This window comes from Hippichthys cyanospilos, chromosome 21, assembly GCF_059441005.1.
Source record: "Hippichthys cyanospilos isolate Australia breed blue-spotted pipefish chromosome 21, RoL_Hcya_1.0, whole genome shotgun sequence".
NCBI classification, from domain to species: Eukaryota; Metazoa; Chordata; class Actinopteri; order Syngnathiformes; family Syngnathidae; genus Hippichthys; species Hippichthys cyanospilos.
This window is the reverse complement of record NC_142389.1, coordinates 985,051-1,012,250: the sequence shown is the minus strand read 5'-3', so window position 1 is coordinate 1,012,250 and position 27,200 is coordinate 985,051. Positions and strand designations below refer to the sequence as shown.

Below are 27,200 nucleotides of genomic sequence, written 5' to 3'. Positions count from 1 at the left end.
TTCTTCACCGAAAATGAGTGAAAAACTAAGAGCCAAAGTTAAAAAAAACGCAATTTTTTTACGTTTTACCATTTTTTTTAAGTGTTAAAATTGAAAAAGTAGGGTCCAATTTGTGTTTTTTCATGATAGCGCTGGATTTTTGTGGTTTGCGGTTTTACATCCTATGTTTTCCGTCCTAAAAATAGTCAAATTAAAAGATAAAAGAATCTTGTAGGAAGGTGAGAAAGTGTGTTCTTGAGGCAGATGGAAGCTCACTATGCCATCCCATCTGTTCCCCCCAATGTCGTAATGTCACGATGGCTTTAAAATGCAAAGTCAGGAATACAAACGAAAGCAACAGTCGGGAGAAAACTGTTTATTCCTTTTTATATATATCTTCATATACCTTTTTTATACATATTTATTCCAAATAAGCACATGAGCAGAATGTAGAAGGAATGTCATTCTTCTTTTTCATCATTACAATGATTCAACCATTTAAACGAGCTACAACAAAGATGTCCTAAAAGAGTGGCCGATATAGAAAACTAACACATCTGTAAACACGAGTGGTTGTCGGCTTCATGATGGACTTGACAGTATTTTGCAGGGGGAACTTTTTTTTTTGCTGTTTAACGGACATGCGCATGAGCAACACACACAGCCGGCGGGGTGTACACACACACACACGCACACACACAGTGGTCATGCTTGAACAAGACTGCCGTTTTTGTTTTTTTTTAACTCACGCATCGGGGAAACAAACAGCTTGAATTCTGCAGAAACACAAGCTGAATAATGCTAATGCTAACTTAAGTAAAGAAGCCATTTCTTCAGACACTCCCACGCGTCGTAAACGCTCCCAGAGCGGAAAACCATCGAGATGCAATGCTGGAAAATGATGAACCAATCCAGATGAGGCGCTACCACAGCTGGTATCCACCTTTAACGGATGCTGGCGCATAGCTACCAGAGCTGTCTCCTGGACTACAAGAGGAGCTAGCAGTCAAATACTAGAACTGGAACCCATCTAGAAGAAATGATAAAATGCTCGCAAGAAGCTACCACAACTGGACCTGAAGCAAAAGAGGTGCCAGCAAATCAGACTGGATTCCAAGAGTCAGGACTCCCTGTTCCAGCTCTTTTCTATCAGTTTCACTCAGGTTCATCGGAATGTGACTTTGTGATAAGGCAAAAAAAAAAGAAAGGATTAAAAAAATTTAAAATAAAAAATAATAACACCCCAAAGCAAGTCATGATTTAAAAAAAAAGTCTTTGGTGCTCTCAAACTGAGGGGGGGAATGAAAGAAACCACTTTTGATCCACAGTAAGTACTGCACAGTGCAAACAATTAACACCTCCCCTCAAAGGAAAGGATTTTCATGCATGAGATCACTAAACTACACTCGGGTCTGGGGGTGACTTCTGAAACACCAATACCACATGGAGTGGGGGGGGGGGCTACTAAACATCAAGGGCGAGCTAAGTGAGTCATCCTGCATGGTGGGGTGCGAGTGCTCGTGTTTGTGGGGAACCCTGAAGCTAAAAGGCCATGGCTGGACGCCAAATTAAGGGTGGGGCGGGGTGACGATGATGGCGGTGGGGGTCAGGGGTCACGGGTCTACGTGGACTGCTCGCGCTGCAGGGCCGTGATGTCCAGAGGAGGGGGGGCCCGCCCGCTCCACTCTCGCAGCTGCCCGTCCTTGTACAGGAGGTTGAGGGCCGGCAGGGGGACGCCCGACTCGGCCGGGGGCTGACTCAGGGGATTGGTCACTCCGCTATCCGGCTCGGATGGCGGACCGCCGACCTGTCCGTGACCCAAAAAAAAAAAAAAAGTCTGAGCTAGCTCGCCGTGAAACTTCACAAAATACAACATTTTGAAAAGGTCTCACTACAAGACAATTTACTAAAAATTGGCTTCATGCTTTATTTCATTTGCTCTCTATTTGAAAAGAAACATGTACTGTTCCTTTCACGGCATTAAATGCCTGCAGAAGGCTTGTTGAACGCTCAGGCGGCCTTCGCCAAAGTGCCCGGGCGTACCCCCGCTGGGGAAGCAACGTCTACCTGAAAGGACTGCACGAAGCTCAGCACCTTGAGGGACAGCTTCCGGCTGGAGTGAAGCAGCTCTTGCAAGCTGCGCGCCAACAAGCAAAGGTGAGATCGGGCGCCATAAATAAACCGACGGACGGGGCGAGGCGTCGTCTCGTCACCTGTCGCTGCCGCACAGTTTATGGGCGGCGATCTTGCGGCACACCTTGCGGTTGAGCTCGGAACTGAAGAGCGGCATGCCGAAGCACAGCTCCAGGGGAACCCACTCGTCCTCGCACGACAGGGCTAAGAGGAACGCGCGTTAGAATCTTGTCGACGCCACGGAGACGGGCGACCGGCGCCGCGCCCAGAACCGCTCATGGCGTACCGTCCGCCTTTGTTCGCCCGTCGCCGTTGTTCTCTTCCGACACCAGTTCGAAGGATTCTGTGCTGCCGTTAGTGTCCAGGCCTCCTCCAAGGTGCGTGTCTCCTGAGGATAAGAGGATTTGCGCCTATTGATTAGTACGGTCTTCTTTTAGATTTTTGATCTAATTGAGGTTTCACGTAAACATACAATCCGCAACAGGGCCAGATTGAAATTGTTTTCTTAGCCAGTATTGACAGAGGAAATCTAGGCCAGAGCGACCTCTAAAAATAAATAAATATTCTGACCACTTTATGACATCATTGTTAATTTTCCTGATCGAGATCCTACAAAAACATAAAATCTGGAACGGACTCCTGTTGAAATTGGTTTCAGCACCAGTAGTTCCAAGAGGCAATTTAAAACAAGATTTTGAGCATATTTAAGACAACATTCCTCATTTTTCTTTCCCGAGCAAACATACAGTACAATCTGGATAAGATCAGGAGTTAAACTAAATGTAGTTTTTACGTGAGAGGCTTTTTTTTGTGCACACAACAGGTTGAGTTTGGGTTACCCCGGCACTCGATGGTGTCGCTTGGCCGGCGCCGGTGCCTGTTGTTGGCGTTGAGCATGGTGATGTAGCCGCACTGGTGCTCCAGGTCCACGTGCTGCCGCAGTTTGCGCAGTGCCTTGTGCACGCACATGTTAGAGTAGGAGAACTCTAAGAAACACGCGAGAGCCACCATCAGTCACTTAGGGCCAAGTTCAAATGATCGAGGACAGATCAAAATTGCCATAACGCATTTTTTTGTTTTTGCAGCTGACCTCCCTTCAGGTCCTCCTCATCAAACGGGAAAGGGATGTGCACAGTTTCGCCGTGGCCGTGCATGCCGTGACCCTGCAGAAAGACAGATTAAACCCCGGCGGCGGACGGCCGTCCGGACGACTGACAGCTCGGCACCTGGATGAGAACGGCCGAGTGCGTGAGCGCGTCGTTGAGCATGGCCAGCACGTTGGACGTGGGCACCACGCCGGGATCGTGGCCCCAGGACGTGATCAGCAGCCTGTCGTAGACCTGAGCACACCACAAGCGCGCAAATCATTCACCGCCGTTGACGGCTACACACGTCAAAGATTCGACCGGGCTGGCAGTCAATCAGTGAAGGAAAAAAGGTATTAATTCGACATAAAACTGTTGTCGAGAGGTTGCTTTTTGGCCATATGGCTCAGCCCTGACAGGCTTCAACAATGATGAAAAGGTGCTACTTTATTCCCCTACCGACTGCACGCAGCATGAAAATACGTTTTAGTTATGGTAGATTTGAGACCATTGCAATAGAAGTGAACATGTTTGTATTTTCTGAAAGAAACGTTTCAAGTAGGTCAATTCTTTGTTTTTTGCTCCCGCGAAGTGACCCAATTCCATGATATTACTCCCCTGCCTCTTGGCCCTTGAGATTTTCCCCAGTCAAGGCCCCCCTTCCCCCCCCTCGTCTTGACATTCCCACGACGCTTGCGGATTTCCCGTGAGGGACTTCACCTGGAAGATGTCGGGCAGCTTGCGCAGCCTGGAGCCTTTGGAGAGCAGCAGCGAGGGCGGGCCCTGCCCCGTCACGTGGTACAGGTACAGCTTGAACCAGATGGAGCTCACCTCGGGGATGGCCGGCCCGATGTGCTGCAGCCACAAGAAAATAAAGTCACTTACCTCCGCCGCGTTATGCTACATTTTTTAATATGGCCCAGAAGTGCATCCGCTGCCAAAGACGAGTAAGCCCGTCAATTCCGTTTTTTTTTCTTCAACAGAAATCCGTGGGGAACCGTTTGATGCGTTACTGCCTCGATTTGCTTCTTGAAAACTCACCACTAGATGGCATTAAAGCCCCGTTTTTGATATGAGATAAAACAGTATCTTGAGGAACGAGAAAAAACGTCTGGCAGTGAAAGTTAGAGGTGCAAAGACCATTAAATGTGGTCAATTTCACATTAGGAAGCCCCGATCCTGATATGGGTGCAAAATAGGGTATGATGTGAATATTCGTCAGGCAACATGGCTTTTGTTGTACCTGAGGCGTGCAACTGCTGATGGGTCTGATCTCATTGCTGAGCGGCGCCATGGAGACTAGGAGCTTGTAGTTCTTGTTGAGCACGCGGCTGCAGGTGGCCTGGTCCAGACCCAGGAGGCTCTCGCAGCGCAGCATGTCCAGGGGGAAACCTTAAATAATCCCATTGACATCAAATACATTATTCAACACAGTAAAGTGGCAGACTATTCAAATAATGAAGCCCCGATGTAGTGTCGCACTGCGGCGCGATGACCAATTTCCACAATTTCGATTGTGGCCTGCAAGGAAAATGAGTCTTCCAAGCTTGCTGTCGTTTCTGAGCAAACTGTGGAGGTACCTATGTTTGGGATGTCAGGTCCCTGATCCTGAGTGAGTTCCTTGTTGTAGCGTAGGAAGAGGATGGTGTTCTTCAGGGTGAGGGCGTGGTCAAAGTAGCGCTGCGCCTCGCCCTCCGCTGTGCTTTCCACCTACGGGACGGCAAAAAAAAAACAGCTTGAAGAACCCCGCGACTCCTTCGGCTTTGCGATCAATGAGCGCTCCCCACCTTCTCCAGCTCGGCCAGGAAGCTGTCCAGCGTCTCGTCGGACAGCTTGCCCACTTCGAACATGGTGACGGCGTGACTCTTGAGGTTGGGCGACAGGTTGCCCATCATCAGGAAGGCGGTGAGCGTGGAGTCGAACAGGAAGGCGATGCGCTTGGTGGGGGCCGCCGGGATGCTCAGGCTGCTCACGCTGCCCGTCTCTGCTGCACACGCGAGATCGGCCGCAATTGAGATTTTTTGTTTCTTTTTAATTGTGATTCTTTTTCTCATGAAGCAGACCTTGGTCCTCCAAACTGGTGGTGTCCGTGTCGGTGGCTGAGGATCCCCCCTCCATGACGGGGCTGCCTTGCTCCCAGGTCAGCAGCATCTTCTGTGGGTCCATGGTGCTCCTGTTGACGCGCAAGACGGGTCAGAAGGGACCCAACCTCCGCCGAGGCCTTGTTGGGGTCATACTTGAGCCTGTTGAGGGAGGGCGCGTTCTTCCAGGTGGGGTGGAGCTGCTCCGAGCTGATCACTTGCCCTTTCTTCACTGCGAAGCCCAGGCGGCAGTACATGGACACGGCGTTCTGGTCGAGAGACAAAATTGAGTGAGCAAAATGTGTCTACTAACAACTGTCCACGGAGGTGACCGCTTACCTTCACCAGGTCCAAGTCGATCTCCAAAACGTTTGCCAGCTGGAGGAAGGGACGGGAATGAGACGGGACGAGCGAACGCGGTTCGGACGCGGCGGGACGCGTCTCACCTCGGCCACGTTGGTCTGCTCGTCGATGGACACGAAGATTTTGTACAGCAGAGTCTCAAAATAGTCGCCCTGGACGCGGTTCATGACAAAACCCTCCAGCGGGGGCACTGCGGAGGCACGGACGATAAAAACGGAAACAACACAAAAGTTGAGACCCTGAAAAAACTGTGGAGTGTCACAGCCAGAAAATATGGCAGCGGCCTGAACTTTCACGTTTGAATTATATGTTAAAATTAAATGTTGATTTTCTTCAAAAGTGGTTCTCGAACAGGGGTGCTAATGTTAACATTTACTTTTGTTAATGTTCCAAAACAGAAGTTCTCAATCGAGGGTTCGTGTGTCCCTCAGTGTACATGAAAGCACTTCAGCGAGTACATACATTTTTTATCAGAGTTTCTGCAGGTATCAACAAATCAAATTTTCTGTTTTTGATGCCTTGACAGAAATAGCACAGCTCTTTCCAAATGAATTGATATTTTATGTATTTTAAATGTTTATGTTCCGTTTTATCAACAACAACTCCCAATACACGTTACCTGGAAGAATCGGGACAAACCTGAGATGCAGCTGTCGTCCGATATGGGAACATCCAAGTAAATAAAGCCCCGGTTGTACAAACCTTAAAATAAACATGAAAACAAGCTTAAAATGAATAATAATAAAGCAAATTAGCAGTCAGCTTCCTCACTTAGCACCACGTTGTACTCCATTGATCCGGCCAGCTGCGGCCCGGAATCGATCATCTTATCGATGGCTTTCTTCTCCGCCGACGAGCAGATCTGCCATGAACGACACAAACGCCACGCCGGGTTATGGGCGAGCGCGCACGGTCGGGCCGCGCGGCCAATTTCTCACCCTGATATCGTCCTCGGTGATATAGCCCGTCTGCGCCACCCACCACGGCTCCACGGAGATCTCCACCGGCTTGGACGGGAGGAGGTCCCGCGCCGATTTCCGTCGGAAGAATTTCTAAAGAGCGGGTGATGTTGGAGTTAACGGCGCGGTACTGAAGGCAGCTGTAAATGAACACGTCTCACTTTGGACGAGCGGCACTGGTTCATCAGGTCGATGTATTGGTTTCTCCCGATTCCCAGCAGCCTCAGACCTGGGTCGACACGTGACATATTGGTGCGCAATACGTTGCCTGACTTGCACAATGCGCGAGAATCAAAGCTCACAGTCAGCGGCAGTGAAGTTGGGCAAGGAGTCGTAACTCTTCTCGCTGTTCATGATGTCCTGGAGGTGCGAACAAAAAGGAAGAAAAATGAGGAAAATTCATATACTCGTTTTTCTTGCAGGGGGAGTAAACCCCCAAATTGTCATTAATTTGTTTAGTATTTTATTTGGGGAAAATGAATGTTAAGTGCACCCACGCCATGAGTCCTTTCCTGAACCTTGAGCAACTGCGATGCTCTTGAGCAACTGCGATGCCCTTTTTTAGTCAACAAAATGGCCACCTCATGATATGGATTAAAAAAAAAAAAACTGGTCGATTTTGCTGCTTAATTCAGAATCCCCAACACAATATTGATCAGAATACTGTGTATGTAAAATATTTTTTAGTACCTAATTACCTAAGGTCGTTGATTACATTAGTACTTTATTGATTGAAAAAAAATAAATATACGTCTTTGGGATCGAATTAGTTAACACCAATGAAAGAAAACGACGCATAACAAGAATGCAATTTTTTTCCCAGCAACCAATTGCTGGAAAAGTCCATTCTTCCTCATGAATAACTATATTGTCTCCAGAAATGCCAAAGAAAGAAAGGCATTGTTGCGCTTGAACAAGCAGCATTTTTTCCCCCTTACGCTGACTCGACAAAATCCATTTCCTGCTGTTTTTCCCCTAAGCCGGGCCGCTTACCTCCATGATCCCGATGTAGTAGGAGAACGGCGTGACGCGCAGGCCCTTGACCATAATGTCCGACAGATGGTAGGGATACAGCATCAGGTGCTCGCGGCTGTACTTGAGCAGCTCCTCGTAGTACTTGCGCTCGTCCTTGCGCACGTGGCGCACTGCGGGGGCCAAAATGTAAACGTGGAGCAAGGTTACAAAAAAAAAAAAATAGCTCACCTAAGTTATTGCGGAATCGCAGCTGGTTGCGGATACTGTACAGCAGGACATGCTTCTCGTACTCGCGCTGAGAATTGCCCAAACTCTGCGAAAAAGAATGTAAACAAAAGACAAATCAAGCAACCGTCACTATGATGAGAGTTATTGATATCGTCAATGGAATTGCAGCTATTGCTAACTTTATTTTAAGATGTAGTTCCCCAAGTAAACATGTTCAACCCAGATGTCAGGGAAAATATTTGTCAAGGGCTAGGGGGAATCTTAGCCAGGCGGGTGGACAGGAAAAACCTGGAAAAATAATCGGGCCACTGGAAATGTTTTATTTCCAGTAAATGTTTTGTTTCCCTTGAACTTATTAAAATTAATCAGTGAGGCGAGCAATTACACATGCTCTGAGTAATGTATTTCTCAAAAAGATTCCGATATTCTGTTAAAGGTTACGTGGCAAATTAAGATTTTTTTAACACGTTGCTTACAATCAAACTTTGTCGATACTTTGAGTAGCGTGTCAAATGTCCTTCTTAGTATATGCAATGGGACGCAAAAATATGAATTAGTGGGCCCCAAACTGCCCCCGGGTCATAGCGTGAACACCTCTGTATTCAATGTGTAAGGCTACTTGGTTTAAATCACAGCTTTACATAAAAGGTGTTATCAATTGTTTGGAAGCGAAAAAAGTCAAATAAAGACCATTTGGATACTTATTTCTGTCCTCAAAATCAGGCGACTCAGACTCAGATGCAACTCGGGTGGTTCTGGATCAGCTCGTAGACCCAAAACAACGAATCTAATCGAATCGCGAGACGGTTAAAGATTTCCAGCCCGTATCAGAACCCTATGCGTGGAATTTCAGACTGCATGCAAAATATTGTTTACCAACAAATGACGCAATTCAGTGACAGCGGCAGTGGCAGCTGTTGTCGCATGATGGTGGTCGCAGGCTGCCTGCCTGCCTGCCTGCCTGTCTGGGTGACATTGACAGCTTCACCCCCCCTCCCACGGACGCAGTCTCCAGTCACGAGTTAATGGCGCGGGAGATTTTTTTTCTTTTTTTTTTTTAAGCGACGTACCTGTTTGACATTAGCCGGGAGCTTACTCCACGGGTAATTCTGCCTGATATGGAATTCCACGTCCGTGTTCATCGCAAGCTAGCTAGTTAGCTAGCTAGCTCGCTTGCGAGAAGCCCCTGAGACGATGGTCCACGGTGACCACCGGTGACACCCCCACACAGTCGCGGTCGCAGCAGTCGCCTGCTTGCCGGTAGCCGACAACTGAGCGAAGCGCCACCCGGTTCGAGGCGTTTTTTTTCGCCCTATTTTCTTTCTCCCTCCTGCTGGCAAGCAATTAGTGGGTGTCCACTTCCTTGTTGTAGTTCCAGCGGCAGTGTACCTCATGCGTTTGGCTATAGACGTCACTTCCGCCGGACGTTCACTAATAAAAAGGTAAAAAAAATGTCCTAAACGTTAGCATTGTTAGCTCGTTTAAGAAGACAAATTTGTGTTTTTCGGCACTGCTAACTCAAAAGTGGCACAGTGAACAAGAACGCATATTAAGACTAAGCTTTCTTTGTGGGAAATATTTCATTAAAAAAAAGATGGTTTTACAATCATTGACAATACGTAAATGTAAATTAAAATTGAAACATAAAACTTTGCTTTTCTTGCCTGATTTTATTTTCCCTAAAAAAAGTTCTTGAGTTAAAACCAAAAAAATACATTTTGCAGAAGACATATCCAACCACCAGAGGTCATCAACATAGCGCATTAAAAAAGGTTTTCTATACACCTGTTCTACCACCAGAGGTCACTAACATCACGTGTTGGAAAAAAAATTGAACATTTACAGTCGACGTATTCAACCACTAGAGGTAACGTCAAGTGTTGATAGAAATGACTAAAGCAATGAATTTTCAAGAAAAAAAACTTTGCGATCCCTGGAGAAGTCAAATTTTTTTCTATTTCGAGAGAAATATGGTTGGAAATCGAGCATTTTGATAAGATCAAACATTTTAATAAGATATTTGATATGTATTGTTAAAAGGTCATTTTCATTAAAAAAAAAAGTTGTGGTGTTTCATGTCTGCCTTTTGTTACTGTGTAGCAGCATAATGGTGAATTAAGAGGGCACATTACCAGAATAAAATTGTATAATCCAGAAAAAAATGCTTACTATTTATGTCCATCACATTCAACGCAAATCAGACGTAAGAAATCAATATTTTATTGTAGTTTCTTCCATTTAAAAAAAGACAATAGAAGCATGCGGACAATTCTGGCAGCAGCCTAAAAACAAATCAGGTCTGATGGGAACATGAGCGTCGTTGCGGAACCGGATTGGCTGCTTTTGTTGTTTTGAGTTATGAGCCACAAATTTAACACGTTTCAACAATCAAGTTTGCTGTGTGACCGAGGAGAAAAAAAAAAAAAAAAGAATAATCAAGACGAAATCCCGACATAAATATTTAAATATAAGACACACGTGTTTTTTTCTTTTTGAACAAATAAAATAAAGACTTTTATTTGACAACCATTTCATCCTCTTAAAAGCTGTTCTCATTCTGGAGTGTTTTGAGCTATACAGCATGTACATCAATGTGAGAGCGTTTAAGACATATACATTATGTACAACTAGAAAACATTCCCAAAACAAACAGCAGTTTGGCACCAGGCACGCTTTGCAAAATGCAGCTTTGACAAGAAAACTGGAAGAGTTGCATCCAAATAATTGAACATTTTGACCAACTAGTCAGAAATGTATTATTTGGTATTAAAAAAAAAGAAAAATTGTGAGCGGGAGTGGGGTGATTTGGTATAATTTGGGAATTTCTAAGAAGGGGGGCAAATCAAATGAGGTAATCCAATTGGGAAAGTTGCAGCTCAAAAAATCGATGTGTCAAAGTAGGACTAAATATTTCTCAGTTTATTTTTTTTATCCTATGTTCAATATAAGCAAATTGTTCAGAAATTAACATTTGGTATAGTTTTATTAATTGTGGAGATGAGGTGGTTGGGGAAAAAAATCTCAAATTTGGGGGGGTATTTTTTTTTTTTTCAAGAAGCTCCAAAGTCAAAATTGTACGAATAAAAAAATAGCGATATCGGATGCTGATTTGTTGAGAAGGAGGGCAAAGGAGAAGAACGGGGCAACCTGAGGGCGGCGACAATCACTTGTTCCTGAGTGCTACGTGGGAAATTTGCCGTGCTGGGCCAGGGCGCCACCCCGCCCGAGCCGATTTTTGTCCGTCCTCGCTCGCTGGACATTCCGGAGGGAAAAAGCGGCGGCGCCCCCCTCCTCCGGGCCTAGGCCTCGTGGACGGCGACGGCTCGGAAGTCGACGGAGGCGGAGGTGCTGCGGTAAAGGGAGCGGCTCTGGCCCCGGCGCTGGAGGCGGGCCCGCTTGCTGGCGGCGCAGAGGCTGCGCTGGCTGGACGACACGATCTCCGTCACAAACTTCTTGCAGTCCACGCACACCTCCATGGAGGCCCAGTCCGAGGTCAGCTCCTCGGGGAGGTCCAGCTCGCCCCGGGCCGCCTCTTCGCCGCAGTCTTTGGCCGACCTGCGCAAGGCGAGCCACATCAGCGACGGAAAAAAAGACTCCCGAGACCGAGGGTGTCCGAAGCCCCGCCTTTGTCAACTTTCCGTCCTCCGGCGCACCCGATTCAAGCCATCGCCATCTTTATCGGGTTTCGATCGGGTGCGTCGGAGGACGGAGAGGCCAAAAAGACGCGCGGCGGTGGCCCTCGAGGACCAGGTTTGGACACCCCGGCCTCGGGCGGACGTGTAGATGTGCAGAAACGGACTTGTGGACGCTCCTGCGGAGGCTGCGGCGGTTCTGCGCCGACCCGAAGGACCGCTTGCCCGTCTCGGACGAGGCCGAAGACGCCTCGTCTTTGGTCGCCGCGCCGGGGCCCAAGCTGTAGATGGGTAACGTGGAGCAGGGCTTGGAAGGAAGACGAATCTGGACGGGAGGTCCAAACGAGGATTTTAACGTCAAAATTTCAGTCCCCCCCAGGAAAAACGCCATGATTCAAATGCTTTTCCTTCATTTATAAATATGAAAAACTACACAAAAGAACATCAAAACATCTCTGTCCACATTTTCCTCCCCCCCAGAAAATAAAAAAAACATGAAAATGTTCAGATTTTACCTTTGTGGAGCACTGTGAGCATACGGGCCTGAAAAGAAGCCCAAAAGCCGATCAGGTCACACCATTTGTCGTTTTTCAAAAACAAAGCCAAAAAAGTTGCATTTACCTCTTGCAGAACTGGCAGGTGTAGGCCCAAACGAAGAAGGAGAAGCGTTTTGTGCGGCAGGAAAAGCAAAGCTAAAAAAAATTCAATCAACCAGTCAATGTGTATAATTATTGTGGGTGATGCATGAGAGTGTGTGTGTGAGAGGAGAGGGGAGGGGAGGGGAGGGGAGGGGAGGCCCACCTTTCCTTTCTTCAGGGCGTTGTAGATGTCCTTGTACTGCTGGAACTTCTCCAGCTCGGCCTTGACCAGCACCTGCCGGATGTGCATCACCTCCTCCACCGTCAGCGTCAGACACTCCGCCGGGAAGCCAAACTCCTCCTGGTAAGGGGGGGGGGGCACCACGTCACAAATGACCGCCACAGAGCCCCAAAACGCAGCTGACCCCATGCCAAAAATCAACATTCGTCACTGCCGCCTTGACATACGAGTGGAAATCCATCACCATGCTCAAAACATCCCTGCCTATTCAAAACAATACCTATTATATATATATATATATATATTATATATATAATTACACACACACACAAATGGAATATGAAATATGAATTAACTTTTAGCAAAAATACATCCATAATGAATGAAAAATGTACAAGAAATGCTGCAAATAATGCAAACAGATGAGAACAATGGCTGAATGTGAATCTATAAAAGTGTATTTAATTTTTCTTAGGTTTGAATTTTTTTAATTGAAATGAGAAATCTAACAAAATGTGGGGAGGAACATTACTGTGTAAAAGCATGCACAATGAATTAAAAAAAAAAAAGTGTAATAGTATTTTTTTTCATCTTTATTGCCGTTATGTTTTGGGACAGTAAGCCCCGCCTCCAAGGGTTCAAGTCGCAAGCGTGGTGATGAAGCAAATAAGACTTGTAAGTCAAGGCACCAGTGTTGGAGTCCAAACCTCCCAAGTGGCCCATCAATGGTTGTGATAAATAAATAAATAAATCACGCTGATAACAAAATGACTGCAGATCAAATTGATTTCCATTGTCAAAAGACGTCAGTCACGTGACATGAGCCTTTTTTTTTTTTTGGTTTTATCGTTGACGTGTTGCGATCATGACGCTGCAGCATCCCCGCAGTGGACGACTGGAGACATTCGGAGCGTCTTTTCTTTTTGTTTTGCCACGCCGAGTGCGGTCACCTCTTTTTTTATTTTTTTTTTGGTATTTTTGTGAGGACATACCGCGGCCCGCGTCGCACCGGCGTCAGCTTGGACCCGAGCCGCGCGACAACAACGACAACATTGACAAAGGAGCTCGCTGTAATGCGGTAATAGCTTTGGGATGATGTCATAATTGCAGCGAGAGTACAGCTAATAAGAGCGTCTTGCACTTCCTGCGTGATTCCGTCAATTTAGGATTTTTTTTTTTCTTTTTTATGCTTTGTAATTGGGAAGGGGCTGCGGCGCATTACGCGTGGGATGACTTCAATTGTGGATGTAAAAATACATTTAAAAAAAAATTTAAATGCCCCGGAGGAGGGGGGGGGGGGTTACCTTGCCGGCGTTATCCATCAGCTGCAGCATGAAAACAGGAAGTAATCGCTTGTCATTGGGAACGTGATTGGTTAGATGTACGGCTTCATACAGAGTTAACGCATTCACTGCCAATGACGGCTGTGGACGTCAAAAAAATCAATTTTTAAGTTAAATCGGCATTTAGTCGATTACTGAGGGTGACCCGAGACAACTCCTTCGCTTCCGATACCGACCTCGATCTGATAGCACATCAGAAGCAACAAAAGTTACGAAAAAAATGCCTCATTCAGGGGCGGCGATGCATGGTGGCCGTATATTACAATTGATTTAATAAGTTGGTTCTTGGCATGAATGCAAAATGAAACTCTATCCAATTGATCGATGAAACGATCAATATATGAGTGAACAGCCTCTACCTACATGCGCGTGCCAACATACCAGAGACTTGGAGCTTTGTCTGGACGCTGCCGCCAAGGAGGCCGAGTTGGCCGCCGCCTCCTTTTCGATGGAGTGGCGCCGTAAGGAAGCCGGCTGACGCTTGTCCGCCAGCGGCGCGGCGGACATCGGCAGGAACGCCGGAGGAGCTGCAAGAAAAAAAAAAAAAAAAAAGATATTTTGAAAAAAAGCTGTATAAACATATTCCTATAAAGTATGTCAAGTCACGCTTACATTTCTTGTCTTTGGCAGAATCAGGCGATATGTCCATTAAGGACGCGGTGGCACTGGAGCTGCTCCTGGTGGTGTCCTCCTGCGGACGGAATTTTGAAAATGAATAATTGGGAGGTCGCAGCACAAAAGGCGGCGCCGGCGCCGGCGCGGTCGCACGTCTGATTCGGAGCTCTCCAGTTCGGCCAGCGTGGGCGCATGCAGGATCCTCTTCCGCTGGCTCATCTGGTTGGCCGAGCCCCGCGCCAGCGCCAGCGACTGCGTGCTGACGGCCAGTTTGCGGGGGGCGTCGGGGGTGTCTGGGGGACAGAAAGGACACGCGACTGCGGCATTTCCAACACCCAAGTGGTCGCGCGGCATGTTAACATTAGCGTTCGGTTAGCAACAGAGCAGTTTTGTTTGAAGGTCATTATGCTTACAATTTCTTTCTTTTTTTTGGGAGGGGGGGTGTACTTTACAAATACTGCATTGTCTTATTTGTCTTTCTGCCACAACCATAAAAAAATGAAAAGAATTAAAGTCAACGTAAGGTTTTTTTTATTAATGCCGTGACGGGAGCAGAACTTTTTAAGTTAAGAGCAAATGAACTGGAACATGACGCAACCAACAAAATCTAAATTGTGTTAAAGTGACTTCTTTGCAAAATATTTTAGCCTTTATTTTGGGAAGTTTTATACAGAGGCGCATGATCATGAGTAATGCGATTTTCCGGCAGATGAGCCAGCAATAAAACACGCAATGTCACGCGATATAGCTTCTGGAGATGCTGGAAAAAAATACGGCTAGTGTTACCACTACTAAAATCATTTCCAAAGTCTTGTTTTCAGACTTTTTTTTTCCCACCATTTTCACTCACCTATCAAGGCTAATAGAATAATATGTGCTATGTCCATGTATATATGGGCGCTGCAATTGAAAGATTGACTTCCATTCTTCAGTTACACTTGCATGTAGGTCAGCTGTGTTGTAAATGCAGAAACACTGCCATCCAATGGTCACAGTTAACACTACAGTGCCCCATTGGCTTATATTGGGTATGCATTAGTCAAGGGTGACAGCTCCTATCCAGAAAAAAACCTATTTGACCAGAATGTTCTCATTTATTATTGTTCTGGTCCACGGCACTGAACGAGTTGAGGACGTTACAAATGATTACGGCGGGCAGAACGGCAATATTGGCGTACCTGAGGTATGGCACAAATCCAGAGGCGTGCTGATGCTTTTCCCGGCACCTGTCAATCAAAACAAGGGTGAGTATGGCAAAGCGGCTCGGCGGCCGCCAACGGGGGGGACTCAACAAGCGTCGGGCAGGTGCGCACGCAAAAGGGATGCGGGGCGGGCGGGGAGGATCGTGGGCCGGCTCGGGATTGAGGTCGGCGCCGTTGTCATTTATCCCCGGCGCGCGGGTTACGTAACGCGACATATTCCTCGCCGTCCGCGGATTAGGACGGGCGAGCGACCGGCGGACGGGGGAGGCCCACCGCCGTTACGCGTCCGCTCCCTCTTGCCAAACCACCCGGAAAACGCCGCCGGCTTCCGCCGTCGATTCCGTTTGCCTTCCGTTCGTCAAATTAAGCGTTTATCCTCTTCAGACTTTTGTGAATTTTTGAGATACGAATGAGAATTCGGATATTAAAAGACAGAATTCGCAGAATGAAAGTCAGAATTCCGATATAAAAATGACAATTCGGATTTTAAGTCAGAATTCCCAGAAGAAATATAAAAACGAGAACTCAGATTTTAAAAGGCAGAGTTCTTCGAATTCTGAGAATAAAGTCGGAATTCCGAGATGAGGGCGAGAAGTCCGATTTTCACGTCCGACTTTACACTCAGAGGTCTAACTTCTCACATTTCGGACTCTAAAGAGTTCTCACGAATTCTGAATTTGTTCTATTTATTCTTCGCTGGCCCAAATCATCCTTGATAAATATCACATCTTATTTTTGCCCCTAAAACAACTGGCTTCTGGGGCCGAATTTTCAAAAAACCCATGCCAGTTACGTTTTTACTTTTTATTTTTAATAACCCTAAATGTCAAACATTCACGTTCTCTTGAGACTCCTTGCGAACGTCGCGTTCCGAAAGGGACTTTTCAAAAATGTGTGATTTCACGGTGACAACATCAAAGTGAAAAGGAGATCTAATTAGGCCGACGTTTGCAACGTGTACGACATGTGACGGGCGTGTCTCGCGCGCATACTTGGGACAGCGCAGAGCAGACGTACAAACAGTGGGTGTGTTTGCCATTTCAAGAAAAGAAAAAAAAGAAAAACACAAAGCCGGGCCGAACAATAGCAGAAGAAAAAGGTGCGGAAGGGCGTGGGAAAGCGTTCGTTTACCTGACGAGTCAAAGCTGAAAGACGTGATAAGAGGACGAATGACTGAGGCGTTTGTTTGCGGGTTGGAGGAAAAAGAAGGTCAAGTCAAACATGTTGCTTGAGCTTAATCTCTTCTATATGAAGCGTTACGCAACAAGTACGAGACTGGACGCTATGCTAATGCACTTTACTCCCAATCTAATTAGCGCCAATGGTGGCCGGGGGACTCCACTGGAGTTCCTTGACCTCCATTGGGGGCGGGGTCTTTTTTCATACTTTCTTTTAAAACATGTCAAACAATATGGCCGTCTCGGTGAAGTTTGATGCTATTTAAAAAAACAAATAAAATAATAAAACAATAAAATAAAACAATAAAATAACGAGGTGTTTGTGTTACTGGGTAAATACATTATAATTCAAATAAATAAAGATCACTTCAAAAATTTAAAAAAATGAATAAAAACAAATAAAATAAACATGAAAAAAAAATATATAGAAGAAACACCAAAACAATGTTTGTGCTAGTATTTGAGGAGTCTATTTGAAGGCTTTACTATGAGCCCCTGTTTTGGTTAGCAACAAAATGTCAACAACAGCAACGTAACTCCGCTCATAACCACCCCCCCCCCCCCCCCCCCGAAACTGAATTGGTGCCAAATGCTTCATAAATGCTGCAGTTGGCTCCCTAATGAGCACAAGTGCCATGTGCAGAATATCTTTCAAGTTGTATCCTAAAAGGAAATGGGGGCTTTTATTTTTCAGCCAATGGTTGACAGAGACTATTCAGAAGGGGCGGGCGCTATCCGAGTCAATCGGCTCCCCGTTGACGAGACGCCTGGTTAATTATTCAAGCTAATGGCTGGTAATGGCCTCACCCAGACGGGTCCTGCGGGTCATGTCTGGCGACACGGGCCTGAGCTTCCTCTCCATCTTGATGTCCTCCAGCAGCCGTTCGTGGAGGCTCTGCGGCCGCGGCGGCGTGGGCTTCAGCTTGCGGGCCGACACCTGACGGAGACCACCCGCGTTAGCGTGCGCGCCGCGGCAAAGTCACGCGGCGGGCCGAGCCTTGACTCACGGGATTCAGAGGCGGCCGCGACCTGATGAACTCCAGGATGACCTCGTGGGCGCTCTTCTTCAGCCTCGGCGGGATGTCGCCGTTCACCTGCCGTGACAAACGGGGAGCCGTCACTTTCTCTTTGATTAAAACAAACAAAAACCGGCTAAAATTCATTCGTAAAATAAATACATTTACTTGTTTACATACTTTTCTTATCTACATATGTTTTCTTAGTCTCTGAACTATTCAAAAAAAATGTTTTCCCTTATTTTCACAAGGGGAAATAACACTTCATGCCTATAGGGGGCAGTAGTTTTTTTCCAACAGACATCCTCAAGTTTTGCTCAATTTGTAAAGAAATTTAAACTTCTATCGCAGCATTAAATGAGATTTTAATCGATGCACTTAATTAGAATTGTTCAAAAGTCGAGTATCAAAATACAGAATTCATCGACTGTATTTCGAGCCGTCTTTAGCCAAAAATAAAGAAAAGCTATTAATAAGGACCTAAGATTGATCACTTCAGATAACAAAATAGTTTTTTCCCCCTCCATTCAATGCTCTAAAATTCATGGCGGGCCAGTTAATGTTGATCAAAAAGAAAAAAATCAAGAGCCTGAAATGTTTAATGATGATTTTGAGGTTTTGTCAAGTTCAAAGTGAGAACTCCTGAAAGGGAATTGGACAAATATAGGCGTTGATGTCTTCACAACGTTGCAATCTTCTCCACCTGCGCTCAACGAGACAATACTGAACATTTCAAGAAGGTGTCTCCGGCCTGAGGGCGGTGGTCTTACCATGACTTTACGAAGCGTGTAGCGCTTGGAGCGGATGTCGTCCATGAGCATCTCGTAGGGCGTCAGCTGGTACTCGATGGGAAGCGGGTTGTACTGGCGCTCCTGCACCTTCTTTAGCTTGACGCCGTGACGCAGGTCTCGCATCACCTGGACCCAGAACCGCGCCTGTGCCAAGGGCGGGGGGGGGGGCATTCAAGAAATTTGTTGATATCATAGCATTTAGCGGCGTGCTTTTCCCTTACCCAATCCGCATTTTGAAGCTCGTCCAGATCCCGAACGGGTTGTTGCAGGCTCTCGCCTTCCATTTTGCGAAGATTCTGCCATGGAGGAAAAAAATTAAATATCGTTGCCAAAATAAGGGGACGCAAAGTGGCGCTAATCGCTAACCATGTGGCTACTGTACAAAAACAACAAGCAGTTGAGTAACATGATAATTGGCTGCCATGTGCAATATGGTGGTTGCTTCTTAGCTCCTTAAATAGTTGTCCCAAGGTCACCCTTGGGTCGAGTGGCCATATTTGACATCCCTTTTGTCTTTTTACCTCCTTGGCGCTCTTGATCTTCTCCAGGAAGGTGCGCAGCTCCCTGGACTCTGCGTAGAGGGCGCGGCACACGGCTTGGTAGTGGTCGGGGGCATCCGAGGGGCTCGGCAGGTGCGAGGAACACAGCTGCGTTGGGGACAAACGCATCACATCCAAATGTAATTCATACAACAATTAAAATCACGTGTTAGATCAAAATACGGCCCGGGGGCCATTTACGTCCCTCCGTTCATTTTTAAGCGGCCCACCGCGTCTCTAGACATGAAAGATTTTACTATAACTTCCATAGAACTTCTCAACATATGCAAATAACTATTGATGACTAAACTCTCCAAACAAAGGATTTTTTTTTTCTTAAACGAATGAGTTTGGGCTAAACCAGTCTTCATTATTTTGGTCTGAATATTTTCCACAAGATTAAAAAAAAAAAAAAATCAAGCCTTTAAATGAATGGTTGAGTTGATTTCTTCAGAATAATAGTGAACCTAAAGCTCAGCATATGGAAGGGTTCCTTTGACAAAGGAGGCGGGGCAAACCTCTGTGACGATCCGAGCATGTACGTACCCTCTAGCGGAAACGTGCTTTCACTCCGATAACATTTGAGTGACATGGCGAGAAAATGATTATACATTGGCCAGGAATTTGATGCTCGCAAGCCTTGACGTGTGATGAAGTGACATTCAACCGCAAGGTAACAGCACCTGTTTGCAACATCCCATCGCCATTTTTTTTTTTTGCACATTCTATACAATGGACCCCGCTGAAAAAAAAACAAACAAAGACTGCCTATCATAAATAACCACTCTATAAGAAATGGAGAATGTCCATGTTAAAAGGTTGCTTTTTTTTTGTTCAAACTTTTCGGTGACTTTTGGCTGAGCAATGACAGTACGGCGTTATTGCAGAAAGGACGTCATCTTATCAATCAAGTCATGCCAAAGCAATGCAACAACACCCATTCAATGTGTGTGTGTGTGTGTGTGTGTGTGTGTGTTTGTGAGACACAGTGTCCACTATGAGGAACTAAAGCCTGCAAATATTTCCTGGGCTTATAGCGCTAGAAATACCAAGTGTGTTTACGGGGCAGGAATGTACAGCGTGACGGGCCCTATCAGCGTAATCCGTCGCACGGAAGAATGGGGGGGGGGGGGATAACCCGCAAGGTAAGGTAATTATGATGTAACCCAAAGAGGAGAAAAATTCCAGCCAAGTTTGTTATCAACTGACTGAAGGTTAAGATAAGCAAAAGTAAAAGTGACACTTGAGGTATGCCCCTGCAAAAAAAAAAAAAATGTGGGCTAAGAACGGAACCTTGGGGTACAACCGCATCACATTGCAAAGACATCACCTTTAGAAGAGTTCAGGCATTAAATACGAGACAATAAATGATATGTTTTTCTTTTTTTTTTTAATGTTTGGCTAAAGGTCAGTCAAAAAACATCTGGTACTAAATTGAGTACTAAAGTTATTTATTACTTAGGATTACTTTAGCAATAACTTAATTACGTAAAAGTAACAAGATGTATTTGGGATTGAATGAGTTAAGGATATTCAACAGCACTTTTTTCAGACCGATAACAGGACATGCACACAACTTTCGAGCGGCCGACGATACCAAGTACTGATACCAGATGCTTTTGATCAAATTAAAAGCTATTTTAAAATTTTGGAGAGAGGCAAAGGCTATCAGCCGCCATCGAGGGTACCGATACCTTGAAATAAGACCGAGGGTCCGGCTGATACTTGAAAAATCCCTCCCAAAATGTATCACAAAAATGTTTCATGTTCTAATTTATTTGCTCTTAATTTGAAAGGCGCTCACATGCACGTGAGGTCGTTCTTCGCCGTTACGTTTTCGTATAGGTCCATGTAAACCGAGAACGCTCATAACAAACGGGCAACAACTGGCTCCTTGCGGAACGCCGCCGCACGATTATATTTGAAATGGCCGCGCGGCGGTCGTACCGAGATCAAGTCGCGGTATCCTCGTATGTGGCTGACGGCCGAAGTCGGGGCGGGGGGGCGCTCCTCGTCCTCCTCTTCCTCTTCCTCCTCCGTGGCCTCGTAGCCCTCGTCGGGGCAGGCGTCGTCGTTGTTGTCCGCCTCCGCGTTGGTCATCATGTCGATGAGGCGTTCCAGCGGCGGGCTCAGCTCGCGCTCCTCGTTCTCCTTCAGGCCGTAGTCCAGCGCCTTGTAGATCATCACGCCCAGCGAGTCAATCACCTGACCCCCCCCCAAAAGAAATACAAAAAATCATCAGTTAACTTCAGAAACGGGGTGACGTGGGTCGGATTTTTTGGACGGTCATTATCGACCCGAGGCCCTCCGCGTTATTTTATGTGCCGTTTGTCAGCAGAGGTACCGCTGTATGTAATAAAAACAAACGTGTATTTATTGTCATGCATACTGCTCGTAAATAAAGTTTCAACTTGTCATTCATAGCTTGTGCATACCTTGCGCTTAAATGTCACAATTAACTCATTAAATACCAAAGACGGATTTTTATGTAACTTTCATAGAGGCATTTAAGCCTTGGTATTACCTGGCACTAGTTAGTAACTATTCTAAACTATCTTGTAAAGCACTCGTCCAGCATTTTGCCACATTTCACTCTCAAATCTTTATTTTTAAAATGACAAATCACATTTGGTTTATTGGCCAACCTGAGCTTCGCGTCACATGCCTTCCCGTCAAAAGTTTTTTTTTTCGAGGAAAGGCGCGCTCGGCTGGAAACGTTGCCGCGAATGCGCACAACCGGTTCCGTCTCATATTTCCATTGTTCCTACAACGTTTGCCAAGAGCTCGTGTAAAATATAGAAATCCCCATTGCGGACTAAAAAAAAAACAACAATTTGACCCATTTAAAATGTTCACTTTGAACTGCGCAAGCGGTTCTGATCTCATGCGGCGGGATTTGTCGGATTTCAAAAACGAGTGAATGGGCAAGTTTTTTTTTTTTTTTTAAGCAAGCAAAAGCAAACATTCCCCGCAAATCAACAGCAGGTAAAGGTTGGCGTGGAGGGGCGTGGCAGACCAATGTTTAGCTAGCATGTGCCAAGAAGCAGGACCTGGCCAAGGAGTGCAAGTCACGGGGCGTCGACGCACTTGGCTCAGCAAGTGGCCGCATTGTTGACATACTGGCCGAGCCGCACTCTCACACCTCAATCACTTTGCTCGCAAACGACGGAGCCTTGGAAATTTGACTTTTCTTTTAAACACAGAAAACAGACTTCCGGTAAGAACAGTGGGACAAGTGTCGAGCTATGAGGAACACCGCAACATTAATTAATTAATTAACGGTGGGATAAAGGTGGAACCTGCTTAAGGAACACCAGAGCAAAAATAAGCGTGGGCTAAAACCTGATCCCAGGGGAACACCACAAGATCAATAACAGCGGTTTATGGTCTGCCCTTTGAGGGGCACCAGTCTAAAAATAATAAAAATTGTCCACGATCCAGTCCTTGAGGACCAAACCGGATTTCAAGGCTGCAAACCAACTTTGTCTCATGAATCGTCTCATCGCGGGGCCGATAATCCCGCTCGGGATGGTTGCGGGGGATAAATATCCTATCGCCCAGTGTCATATTATATAATTGTATAATCCATAGGACAACAGATGAAACACAACAAGTATTACCACATGGACAACAAACATGTCAAGCGCAAGAGTTTTTTTTGGACGCTCGGGAAACCACCAAACCGGTTCCGTTTTCTATTTCGTCTCGGCTTCCGAAACATCACGACGCACGGGCGCGCCGGCCTCGCTCGCGAGAGTAAAAAAGTACTGGTCTGTCATCGCAGCGTCTCTTAAAGGAATGGCGACTCGGCCCGACGGCAAACAATCAACAGGAAGCAGTCAACGAGTCCGCTGTTGGGAACTGGAGACGGACCGGTTCTGCTCTGGGAACGGGATCTTGACCCCGGCAAAAATTACTGGTCTATCTGGCTTCCATTTAGACAGACTTACGTTTGTGGTGAATCAAAATAAAATATTTACTTTGGAAAACAATTAACAGTAAAACAGGGAGTGAATCTGTGTTTGGGGGGGGGGGGGGGGGGGGGGCAGTAAACAAGTACCTGGGATTGAATGTTCGGCCTGTAAAAACATCTAAATACGCCTTTGGGATTGAATGGGTTGAGAGAGAAAAAAATGGGCGAATTAAACAACTATTAAAATAAGAATTGCAGGCCTAATTGCCGCATTACTCGTTCTTCATGTTTATAAATCTATTGCTGATGCGCTTTTATTATTTGGGAGGAAAAACTTTGAATTGTTTTCATCAGTGGGAGTCCCGGGAAGTGGGGGTGCCAAGGCCCCGAGGGGTTAGAGGCGCTAACGTGGCCGGGGCTAAAGAATGAGCCGCTTGTGCCTCAACAAGGGCGCCGTGTGACGTAAACAATGGCGAGTGCGGCGCCGAACGCTCTGGCGGCTTTTAAGGCGCTGAGCAGAAAAAGGCGGCGTCAGCGTCGCAGCGCTGAGCTGCGCCGCGGCGCTGTGGTTACATAAACAGAGTTCAATCCGGAGTTTTTGCAGCGCCGGAGCGGGTGCGGGGGGGGATACCTGAATTCTTAAAAAAAAAAAAAGTCAAGTGCAAGGGTGCTTGAGAACAGAAAAGTTGGTGGCAGAATGATAAGTGAGTGTCCAAGTTCAAATTAACGTACGTTTTTTTTGGTAGACTTTTACAAAATTTGGCTATCCTACTTTGTTGGGTATACTACTTTAATTAAAATCCGAATTGCCCAGAATGACAAAAGTAATAAATAAATAAATGGAAGCCAAAACATAGTCATCAAAGAGGTTTGTTAGGAATGCGGGTCATGTGGGCACCAACTGAAAAGTTTCATGCTCATTTCCAGTTGCCAATTTACTTTGAAAGCTCTTAATACTGCAGCTGAATTAATAAATGTATGCCAGAAAAAAATCGAGACCCTCCCACAATCAAATGTGTGGTCTTAACTGTATTCAACTGGTGAAGTGTGCAAGGGTGCGGGAATATAGCAGAGCCCAGGAAAATTGCATCCACGGCACTGCGACAAAAGGTTCCGACCAAAAGGGGCATTTTAAAGCCCCAAACGGTTGGTAGCTGCTCGTCTGCGGCTCCATGTTGCCGATTGTGCAAAAAAAAAAAAGGCGAGCCGGGACTTGGGTAACGTGAGCTCAAAGTGAAAGGCGAGTCAAAGGATCGATGTGGCTAAAAGGGATGCGCCACAAAAAGGCGGCCGGTGCGCGCCGGCGCTCCAGCCGACTTGAGATCGGCCGACCGATCCCCAGCGGCATCTCATTGGGTCGCGCCGCCGACCGAAGCGGACGCGACCCAGAGGACGGAGCCGTTTCGAAGGTCTTGGGAGCCACGCAATAATCAAGACAAGCTTTTAATGGGCGAGAGATGGAAAATCCAAAATAGACGCCAACATGGCTGACTTCCTGTGTGTGTGTTGTATGTGTGCGTGCGTGCCACTCACCTCCAGTGCCGTTGGCGCTGATCCATATTTATCTGCAACAGCAAAAACAAAAAAAAAGACACACCCGCTAATTTATTATTCAACATTCATTAAGCTCTGAAGATCATCAGCCTGTATGAAAAAAATAAAAAACTAAAAATTCTCCCAAATTTCAAAATGACAGAAATGTTAGTTTCACCCATTTTTGATTTAATTAAAAAAAAAGTGTAAAGGTGTTTGCAGCGTCTTGAATTTAAGATTTAAAGATTTTATTTAAATGTTAGAACAGGTTGACGCCATGACGCCTTTTCTGTGCATTTTATATATGCCCCCCCCCCAAAAAAAGCATATTCCTGCTAACCACGAACTTTGATGTCAAACTTTGTATTTTAAATCGCATGTTTGAAATACAAAAAAGAATCCAGAATGTATTTATTTACTAATTACTTTGACGAAAAAAACACGTTGCCAGCGTGGCAAACTGAAATTGGGCTGAAAGTACAAGTGACGGAACTGCAGACTTTATGAGCGGGGCGGACTTTGAGCCAGGGAACGGCGCCGCGCTTCCTTCCGCGTCCCGGCGTTTGGACGAAAATCACGTGAATGGGAATTTGCTTTCCGTGCGGCTCAACTCACTCGCTGAAAATTGAGACGGCGGAGAAAATAAAAGAGCCATCCATTAAGGGTCGCCGGGGGGAGCGGGAGGGAGGGGTGAGACGGGAACACACAAGGAGCTCTGTGTGACCGGCGGCTTACTTGACAAGAGTCCGCGTCTCCGTCAACTTTTTCCCATGTCGCCCATGTCGGGCTAATTTACTGCCATTCCAAATTGGAAATATTGTCAGTTTTGCACATAATGAAAAGCCAATGTTTCATCATGCATTTCCCCCGATTATTGCATTAATCCTTTCAAGGGCAACTGGCGAACGGGGCGCAATAGAAAGTTTTGTGTTGACAGCCCAAAACCAACGTTTTGCAAGCCTTTCAATGACTTCCATGATCGGCTTAGCCTGGACTCCCATCATGCAAAAGTCATAATTATGACAACAAATATTCCTATTTCAATTCTAACCATCCATCCATTTCCTAGAGCCTCCTTACTTAGAGCTGATGCCAGTGAACATTTTGCGGGGTTGAAAGGAAACATTTATATTTGACGATGTTATGACCCTTTCAAGATCAAGAAGTTGGGTGGCCAGGCTAGTGGAACACCCGGGTGAGCTATAAGAGAAAACTTTTTGAGCCTTTGTAAATGTAAATGTTTACAGAGCTCCTCGTCCTTAATTTTCTCGATTGATTTCCACCTAGCAAATGTTGATGACATCCAAAAATTAAGGTAAGTTCAGAAGTCTATGCTGAACTAAAATGTGTATTCTGGCTACATATTTGGCCACCGCTTCACCCATGGGAAAATTGTGTTTTTTCTGCCGATTGCACATACATGCAGACTCTTTGACTCGTGCCTGCCATTTTTACATGATTTTGTTTCATCAAACTCCCTTCAAGTGTTGTAGCTCAAAGGCCACCCCATAGAAAAATGTCAGGCTACGCCCCTGGCTTCTGTGACGTCTTTAAAGTGGCCCAAGGTGCTTTGAAGGCATGTTTTGATGTGCAAACGGAGAATTAAGATATTCATCATGTCTGTAATTATCGTTAAGTCATCAAAATGAAGGCAGAGCAAAGTTGTGATGGAAAAAAAAAACGTCACGGAATGTATTGGTGGAACACGCATGTTAGCATCCTGATTATTTTTAGCATAGCAGCCTTTTTGCTGCAGACTGCACCTCCATCACGTGGTACATTGTTTACCGACCCACCACGAGCACGCACACACATCTCAAATAAATCCATCCCAAATAAATCATAATAAATTTGCTTTACGCGCAGCTGTAAAATACTTTATCTAAAAATGATAGCTAGTGACGTCAACATGACTTCTTGTTTTGGTAAAGGGGGCTTACCTGTGGTGCGTTCAAAGCGCAGCGTGACGGTGCCGTCCCGGCCGATCATCACGTCACCGGGACCGTCGAGCCTCCGCGGGTAGTCCGGGCCGGAACCGACGGAACCGGAGTTCTTGGAGCCCTTCCGCCTCGGCCGCCCGGCCGCCAGCGTCCGGCAGCACTGGTAGCAGACGGCCCAGGCTTGCTCCTCGTTGATGGGCTGGCTGTAGAGCGCCAGGATTTCGGCCAGGGACACGTCCTCCATCTTGTCCGGCTTGTCCATCGGAACCTCCTCCGCGTCCATGCAGACGTCGCCGCCGAAGTGGCGCGCGACGCTCGGTGAAGTCAGCGGCTCGTCGTCGTTGGACATGCCCGGCTGGATTTATGTCACCGGCATGACGGCGTCGACCACGGAGAATTGAAGCAAACCGAGTCCGGATTCGGGGGGATTTTTTGTCGTTTGGACGGAGATGGACGCCGACGTACTTACTCAGCTGTTAGCTGATGAGCGAATGTGCGATGATGAGCCGACTGCAGGGAGACAATTCAAACTAGCTGACAACCTTCCGCATGGTCCTAGTGCCGGTCTAATTAAAGTGACGCCACAGGAAGCGGAAATGGACAACCCCATTCCTCTTTGGATGCTTGAAATATTTTACATAAGATAAAGCTATCGTTTCATTTTAAACCATAAAGAATAAGCTTCGATACAATATATTATTTTAAATACAATACAGCGACGATGCACGTACTACAGAAAGCCGTTTTAAGCTAACTGACAACCGAGTGCCGGTCTAATCATATGTGACGCCACAGGAAGCGGAAATGGACTGCTCCAATCTCCTATGGCTACTTGAACGAAATATTTCACATAAAATAGTTATCATTTAATTTTAA

The 27,200-nt window shown here is 46.2% G+C and overlaps 2 protein-coding genes and 1 long non-coding RNA gene across 6 annotated transcripts; 1 reads left to right on the top strand and 2 right to left on the bottom strand.

The window, feature by feature from the left end:
* Positions 1 to 340: 340 nt before the first annotated feature.
* On the bottom strand, positions 341 to 9,187 carry fam91a1 (family with sequence similarity 91 member A1). Of its 2 annotated transcripts, none has more exons than XM_088405534.1 (23): positions 8,874 to 9,187; positions 7,804 to 7,888; positions 7,594 to 7,745; positions 6,903 to 6,960; positions 6,762 to 6,829; positions 6,580 to 6,693; positions 6,413 to 6,503; positions 6,281 to 6,343; positions 5,725 to 5,831; positions 5,618 to 5,656; positions 5,435 to 5,547; positions 5,261 to 5,370; positions 4,985 to 5,184; positions 4,778 to 4,907; positions 4,441 to 4,589; positions 3,918 to 4,052; positions 3,339 to 3,452; positions 3,203 to 3,275; positions 2,952 to 3,098; positions 2,399 to 2,500; positions 2,193 to 2,316; positions 2,047 to 2,116; positions 341 to 1,786 (listed from the first exon to the last, which is right to left on the bottom strand). In XM_088405534.1, exons 1-23 carry the CDS (start codon positions 8,943 to 8,945, stop codon positions 1,601 to 1,603), a joined length of 2,502 nt encoding a protein of 833 aa, XP_088261660.1. In that variant the 5' UTR covers positions 8,946 to 9,187; the 3' UTR covers positions 341 to 1,600. The 2 variants fall into 2 exon arrangements, with proteins under 2 accessions (XP_088261660.1, XP_088261661.1); XM_088405535.1 differs by having other exon boundaries at positions 4,985 to 5,181.
* LOC148406018 (uncharacterized) lies at positions 2,127 to 5,983 on the top strand. Its single transcript, XR_015864060.1, has 3 exons — positions 2,127 to 2,489; positions 3,198 to 3,550; positions 3,790 to 5,983. It is a non-coding gene; the product is annotated as an uncharacterized LOC148406018 (long non-coding RNA).
* Positions 9,188 to 10,007: 820 nt separating the features above from the next.
* On the bottom strand, positions 10,008 to 26,881 carry spire1a (spire-type actin nucleation factor 1a). Of its 3 annotated transcripts, XM_088404555.1 has the most exons (19): positions 26,325 to 26,881; positions 24,385 to 24,416; positions 20,886 to 21,143; positions 18,921 to 19,046; positions 18,621 to 18,695; positions 18,379 to 18,543; positions 17,600 to 17,686; positions 17,400 to 17,529; positions 16,546 to 16,587; positions 15,391 to 15,438; positions 14,366 to 14,505; positions 14,210 to 14,288; positions 13,979 to 14,124; positions 13,559 to 13,579; positions 12,237 to 12,374; positions 12,057 to 12,127; positions 11,951 to 11,978; positions 11,603 to 11,760; positions 10,008 to 11,358 (listed from the first exon to the last, which is right to left on the bottom strand). In XM_088404555.1, exons 1-19 carry the CDS (start codon positions 26,671 to 26,673, stop codon positions 11,103 to 11,105), a joined length of 2,349 nt encoding a protein of 782 aa, XP_088260681.1. In that variant the 5' UTR covers positions 26,674 to 26,881; the 3' UTR covers positions 10,008 to 11,102. The 3 variants fall into 3 exon arrangements, with proteins under 3 accessions (XP_088260681.1, XP_088260682.1, XP_088260684.1); XM_088404556.1 differs by lacking the exon at positions 13,559 to 13,579; XM_088404558.1 differs by lacking the exon at positions 16,546 to 16,587.
* Between the last annotated feature and the right edge of the window lie 319 nt (positions 26,882 to 27,200).

Bases quoted from the DNA above. Each gene is read 5' to 3' on its own strand.
- fam91a1 (XM_088405534.1), bottom strand. From the start codon at position 8,945: ATGAACACGGACGTGGAATTCCATATCAGGCAGAATTACCCGTGGAGT. The intron at 6,344-6,412 runs GTGAGGAAGCTG...GTTTATTTTAAG, and splicing joins GGAGTACAACGTGGTGCTAA to GTTTGTACAACCGGGGCTTT. The intron at 4,590-4,777 runs GTACCTCCACAG...GGATTATTTAAG, and splicing joins ACCTGACATCCCAAACATAG to GTTTCCCCCTGGACATGCTG.
- spire1a (XM_088404555.1), bottom strand. From the start codon at position 26,673: ATGTCCAACGACGACGAGCCGCTGACTTCACCGAGCGTCGCGCGCCAC. The intron at 16,588-17,399 runs GTGAGGCCATTA...CAAACGCCTCAG, and splicing joins GACCCGCAGGACCCGTCTGG to TCATTCGTCCTCTTATCACG. The intron at 12,128-12,236 runs GTGGGCCTCCCC...AATTTTTTTTAG, and splicing joins ACGCCCTGAAGAAAGGAAAG to CTTTGCTTTTCCTGCCGCAC.